The sequence below is a fragment of the Gopherus evgoodei genome, chromosome 5 (assembly GCF_007399415.2).
Source record: "Gopherus evgoodei ecotype Sinaloan lineage chromosome 5, rGopEvg1_v1.p, whole genome shotgun sequence".
NCBI lineage: Eukaryota > Metazoa > Chordata > Testudines > Testudinidae > Gopherus > Gopherus evgoodei.
This window is the reverse complement of record NC_044326.1, coordinates 5,265,251-5,272,026: the sequence shown is the minus strand read 5'-3', so window position 1 is coordinate 5,272,026 and position 6,776 is coordinate 5,265,251. Positions and strand designations below refer to the sequence as shown.

General features: G+C 47.2%; 1 protein-coding gene across 1 annotated transcript; it reads right to left on the bottom strand.

The window, feature by feature from the left end:
- Positions 1 to 471: 471 nt before the first annotated feature.
- On the bottom strand, positions 472 to 6,005 carry LOC115652593 (homeobox protein not2-like). Its single transcript, XM_030564831.1, has 3 exons — positions 5,590 to 6,005; positions 2,156 to 2,364; positions 472 to 698 (listed from the first exon to the last, which is right to left on the bottom strand). Exons 1-3 carry the CDS (start codon positions 5,945 to 5,947, stop codon positions 540 to 542), a joined length of 726 nt encoding a protein of 241 aa, XP_030420691.1. The 5' UTR covers positions 5,948 to 6,005; the 3' UTR covers positions 472 to 539.
- Between the last annotated feature and the right edge of the window lie 771 nt (positions 6,006 to 6,776).

Genomic DNA, 6,776 nt, shown 5'->3' with positions numbered 1-6,776 from the left:
CCCAGTCTTTCTGCTGGAAAGGGGCCATGCTTTGTGGCATTTCAACAGAGAAAAGAAAGACTTGTGGGTTATCTGGTTTTACACACTGTGGCCTTGTTATGGAAGCTGCCCATGTGCAAATAGGGTGACCAGATGTTCTGATTTTATAGGGACAGTCCTGATATTTGAGGCTTTTTCCTATATAGGCTCCTATTACCCCCCCACCGCAACCCACTGTCCCAATTTTTCACACTTGGTATCTGGTCAGCCTGTGTGCAACTGACCTGATAAGCAGCAGGCCCTGGGTCTCTAGTATGAGGTTGCCAGACAGTGGGTGTTGCATATCACAGACACATCCTAGGCAGCGCCAGGTCAGTCCGGTATCATCAGCATTCAGATAAAGAGCTTGATCTATTTATCCGGCTGGAGAAGCGCATGTGTGGAGCAGCTGCTTAACTCCCTGGTAGCTTCATCGGTCAGTCTTCTCCTTGGACATAGCTGTAAACCCCCACTAGTTCCATTGCAAGAGCAACGTCTGCAGCAGGGAATTCTGAAGCCATTTAGACCTCCACATCCACCGTGTCTTCCTCGTTGTTCTCGAGGTCCATCGAGTCCGTAGGAAGAGGCTGCGTCTCTCCAAACTGCGCCAGCTTCGCTTTCTTCTGCTCCAGGCTTTGCTTTCTCCATTTGATCCTCCGGTTCTGGAACCAGACTTTCACCTAGGAGAGATTCAGCACAACAGGCAATGAAAACCACTCGCTCTGGGACAAGGCTTGGGGGCATTACAGCCCTGACCTGGCAAGTCTTTGAATTGTGCTAAAAGACTGTCAGCAGGGCCCAATTCTGTAATCCCTCCACAGGCAAGACTCCTGGAGTTTGACCTGCAGAAGGATTTGGTGCTAAGAGGCTCTTGGCAACATGGGCCATAAGGATTATTAATAATAGTTATAAATAAAGCAGTGGCTCCTTTCTTTTGAGGCTCTCAAAGCACTTTACAGACATTTACCTAAGCCTGCCAACTGCCCAGTGAGGTTGGTAAGTGGTATTGTCCCTGATTTACAGATGGGGAAACTGAGTCACATGACGGTCATGCCATCTGCACACAGACAATAATGAAACGGATCACAAGAGTCCTGACTCCCCGACTCTGTCTGAACGCAGCTCTCCCTAAGCAGCCCCATGTACCAGCCACCTCAGCACAAAGGGGGTGATTAGACTGGTTAGAAAAGGCCCGATCTTGCGCCCGATGAGGTCAAGGCAAAACTCCCTCTGGGTCATCCAACCAGGAACAGCAATGATCAGCGAAAGCAGGAGAAGAGCTGGGGGACAGTGCTGCTGGCTTGGAAGGGTGGGGCCCACTCCTAGGCCTTCTTAAAAGTGACGCAAATCAGCGATCATGGAAAGAGTCCCCAGTTCCCAGAGGTCTTTGTGACCCTCAGCCCCCATGATAGTCGCATGCACAGTGACAAAAATCAAGAATCATAGAAACTAGAGATGGAAAATGAGTCATCTAGTCCACCTTCGCCAGCTAATGCAGAACTGATCCTTGCAGTACAATAGGAATAGCCAGGCTGCATCAAAGCAGTGGCCCACCTACTCCAGTCTCCTGTCTCTAGCTGTGGCCAGTATCCGCTGCTGCAGAGGAACGATGGCCCCATTTTGACAATTGCACAGTAATCTTCCCATATAGGAAGAGTCTTTCTAACCTATAACACTTTGTCTGGCTTGGGCCCTCAACCAGGAGCATCTATACCCCAAATACATCCATTAAGTAGACTAAAAATGCATCAGTGGAGGTTGTTATTATTCAGGCAAATTTCTAACCTTATTTTGCCTCCTGCCTCAGTGATATCTTATATGGTAGGGCCACAGGTTAACTATGCATCATGACTTGCCTGTGCTTTGTCTCATCTAATTTTAAATATTCCTAGTCAGGGGATTTCCCTTGGGATCCCAGGGACCCTCCCCGTTTCTGGGGAGAATCAGCTCCTTATGACAGGAGCTCCTCACGCTATAGCAGAGACAGAAGCCCTGAAACTTGCTAGGTGGCTCATCTGCTGTCATTTCCGGCTGCAGTCCCAGGAAGGGACCATGCCTGGATCTCTGCCTGACCCCGAGGACCGTGTAGAGATCCCAGATTGCTCATGGCCTCAGGGGAAGGGGGTAGATGTCCTACCTGGGTCTCTGTGAGGTGCAGGGTGGTCGCCAGATCCACCCGCTCCGTGCCCACCATGTATTGCTGTTTGAGGAATTCCTGCTCCAGCCGCTCCAGCTGTTCTGGTTTGAAGACTGTGCGGACCCTCTTCGTCTTACAGGGCCCCCTGGATCTCCAAGGAACAGAAGGCCCCAGCGAGACAGCTCCTACGCATCCAGACAACTCCAGACCTGCGAGCAAGGGGCAAGAGTCAGCAAGGTAAAAGACAGAAACAGCCCGATTAGCCTTGCAGGAAATGCCTGACACATGTACAGAAAGAAAGCACCCGTCACAGCCCTTGTTAACTCTCCTTACAGTGGGTGAATGTGTTTTATCTACTCCAAACCCTGCTAGCTACAGCTGGGGCTGGTTTTGGAGCAGGGCTGATCCAGTCCACAGGGGCTAAGGAGGGATGGAAGAGCAGGAACAGCAATGCTTTGAGGAAAGAAACAGCCTCTGCCAGCCAGTATATCTGGGGAACCCTTCTGACAAAGGGCCGACCCTGGTCCCAGGGAAGTCAGTGATTGCGTGAGGCGAGCCGGATGTGACCCGCTCCATGCATTGCTTATACTGGAAGTTCTTGTTCAGGGCCAGATCCAGCAAACACTGTGATTCAGTGGGATTGCTTGAGAGTAAAGATAATAATGTGCTTATGTACTGGGGAGCTGGATTGTCAATTCTCTATGGCAAGGTGTGTCTTGGGTCCTGCATGGTCTCATGTACATTGCTGGCATAACAATAGTTACTATATTATTCAGAACTGTCTGGTTGGTATAATAGTATGGAATTCTTAATAAAAAACCGTCAAACTACACTAACTCAGGAACAGGCAACAGGGCTTCTCAGGCCCTGATCTGCCAACTCTTTCCCACTCGCTTCAAATTCTTACACAAAATAAATGCAGGGCTTGGGCCTGCAGCCTTAATCACATGAGTAAGCCTTACTTATGTGAGTCATCCCCTGACTTCAGGGATCCCCATAACCCAGGAAGGTTGCAGGATGGAGGCCTTCGCATAATGAATAAGTGGGAGTTTTCTGAATTTTGAGCTCCTCTCTCCTAAGTCTAGGATTGTTAGGATCTGAGGTGTTGGTTCGGCCCATGCTTTGGATCTGGGTTCCGATTTTGACCACCTCAGAGTGTGGAGGGCTGGAGGCCCAGGGTTTGCAGTCAGGCCCCTTGCTAATAAATAGTTACACTGGAAAGCCCTGATCCTGCCGTTGGATCTGCATGTGTGGGTCCCTGTTCCCCTACTGAGCCCCACTGACTTTAGAGGGGCTCTGCAAATGCATAGGGATCCACCTGCATGGATCAGCCTGTGGGATCATGGTCCGATAGGATCATGGTAGGAGTTAAAAAGGTTTCTAAGTATCAAAATATAGTTATATAAACCACTGGGAACTTGAAATGTCGATATTAAAATGTTTCTGACAATAAAAATAGGTAGAAAGTAATTATAAATTGTTAGAATTATAGGCCTTGATCCTGCAAATTCTTCTGTACATGCTTAACTTTATGCACAAGAGTAATCACTGGGTCAATGGGATTACTCCAGTGTGTAAAGCTAACCAGGTGCGTTATGTGTTAAAATATCTGAGTGTATAAACACTTATAATGTAGGGCCAGATTCTCTGCTGGTGTAAATCAACGTTAGTTTGACTTGACTTGAACTCAGCCTATTTACAGCAGAAGGGCTAAATATATTTATTATAGTAGGATTTGGAGTTAAATAATTTATAAAATCATTTTGCAAATTGCCCAAGCATACTGTCACCACCTAGCAATATAATTACAATGTAATATATAAATGCACAGATATTAAACGGTCTAAAAAAAGATATAAGAATTTCATAACTACATTAAATAGTTTTAAAAGGCTTCTGAGTATAAACAAAATTTTTAGAATCTAAATCCTAAAAAATTCTAGGGCTCAAATCTTGGTTTCTTATGCAGGCAAAAATCAGCATTGATACAGGCGGGTAGTTTTGCCTCTGTTACCAACCATGGGATTGGCCCCTGCACGCTCTATGATAATACATTTCAGTGGGCCATAGTGCACCATCTATTTTTAAGCAAAGCTACTCATTGAGATAAAGGGTTAATTTTGCATAAAAACCAATCATACCATATGGTTTGATGTAAATACAGAGGAGACAGGAATATACACACACTGAACTAAAGTCTGCCCTCTGTTAGAGCAATCCAAGTCCATGGGTCTCTGGTTCTGCCCATGAAACCCAAATTAATCTGTTACTTTAAAAACAAAAATCTCTTTTTGCCCTAGGTGCATGTGCATTAAAAAGCCTAACAAACTTTGGGGTCAGATTCTGCAAACACATGTGAGAGTAATTTTACTCAGATGAGTAGTTCCAACTGCAGCAAAGTTATTCACACACAAATCTGCAGGATCAATCCCTAAGAAAATAAACCCCAAACCATGGGCTCCCTTCACCCATCAGCTTCTCAGGATTAATAAACATCAGCCCCTTTAACCCAGAAATAGAAATAAATATTGGGAAATCACCGTGCTCTCTCCTCTCTACCCCCTCCACCACTGCACACAGAAACTGAGCAGAGTCTGTAAACTTCAGGAAATTAAACTGAATTTCTGTCTGTGACTGTATCAGTGCCCACAACAAACTAGCTGGGGACTAGGGTGCGAGATGCACCCTGGAAATCTTAGGGATCCTAAAAGAATTTAAAAAATAAAACCTTTTGGGTTTTCTACTAGTTTGGTTTAGTCCAGAAAAAGTCAAAGCTCTAAGGGTCACAGTTTGTTCCTGCCCAATCCTGATGAGTCTGTATCTCTTGCCAAGCTCCCTAAAGGATAAGGCAGAACACTTGCCATCCTCCAGACGCCCTTTTACAGCTCCAGACACGGCTTCCCCTTCTCAAGGTCCCTTCCAGTCCTATGATTCTGTGACATGCTGCATATAAAAGTAACAATACCTAGTTCTTATACCGGACATCTGCCACATACCCTCTACCCACACAGACATACAAACCAACCTCCACACAAACTACACCAAGACAGATTAACCCCATGCACAGACAGACACACAAATACACTGGCAGAAATGGGTCAGAACCATCCACCCCTCACCCACCACAGTACATGTGCACACATACTGGAGGGAAATACCCTAAAGTTGAGAAAGACAGACACACACATGCACCCTATACACAATCCAGGTATGCCTCACACATGCGGACATGCCACATACCCGTACACCCCTCATTCCTTCAAACATGGACACACATATCAGACAGCAACACCCCATTCACAGATCCAGATTGAGAACCAGTAGCACTATAACTTTTGTACACACAGACACACCCCTGCCTCCACTCACACCCCCCAGAACACAGGCACCCACCCACCCATCCCTGTAACCTTTCCAGCTTAAACACTACTTACTGTCTTGCTTACAGCTGGGATAAGAGAACAGGCAGCCCCTCTGCACCCTGTGCTGCAGCTGCTGGTGCAGCACCCCATAGCCCAGCTTATCCAGGTACATGGCTGGGTAGGGCACGAGGCCAATGGAGTAGGTGGCTGGGTAAATCCATCTGTGCCACTCCAGAGGCAGCTTGGAGGACCATCTGGCAGAGGCTGCGCCTTTCTTCTGGGGCTCTGGCTTGGAGAGGATGGCGTCAATGTTAAAAGGGGTCTTCCGAGGGGGCTGGGGAACATCTGGAGAAGCTGGGGGGCCAGATGAGTCTGTTGCTGTTGCCAGGATGTTGCTGAGCAGACCTGGGAAGAATGGGCTCTGGAGCATGTTCAGACAGCAGATATGTGGCTGATGGTGAGGCTGGGACTTAGCTGCTTCCTTAGCGTGGGCTTGCTGCTTTCCAGATGCCGTGCAAGCTGCACTCTCCCAGCCTCAGCCTCCTGGCTGGCTGGCTCTTTATACAGAGGAAGGGCCCAAAGTGGCTTTATATCGAGGGCTTCCCCTGTGAAGTGTAAATAAGATATTAATATGCAAAGCAGGCTGCAGCTGGGTGGAGAAAGGAGAGGCTATTCCAATGCCTGACGCTCTGCTGGGTGCCTGCAGGACAGGGGTGTCTCTGGGCTGGGACAGGCAGGACACAGCCTAGACTGGCCTATGACAACGGTCAGGTCTGCTTGGAATGATCAAATTGGAATGGGAAGGGAGGTCTCACATCCCATACAAATATACACACACACAACATGCACCTAAAAGCCCCTCCACAAATATACACAATATAAATACAAGCGTAGACGCATACACCATACACAACACATGCATACACACAACACCGAGATAACAAAAGTACAGAGAAACACACAAACATCCACACGATACATGTAAAAAATACGATCATACACACAATATAAATGCAGAAATGCACAAACACATGAACACAAACACACATCACCACAAATATATACACACAAATATCTGCAAGCACGCACACACAATGTGTACACATGCACACGTCTATATGCGCTCATGCACCTAAACACACGCAAGTCTCTGTGCAAGAGGGTGCTGAGATATGGAGCTGAAATTCACTGTTAATTTGCAACCTGTTATTTCAGTGTGTGCAGGGCCGGCGCAACCCATTAGGCGACCTAGGCGGTTG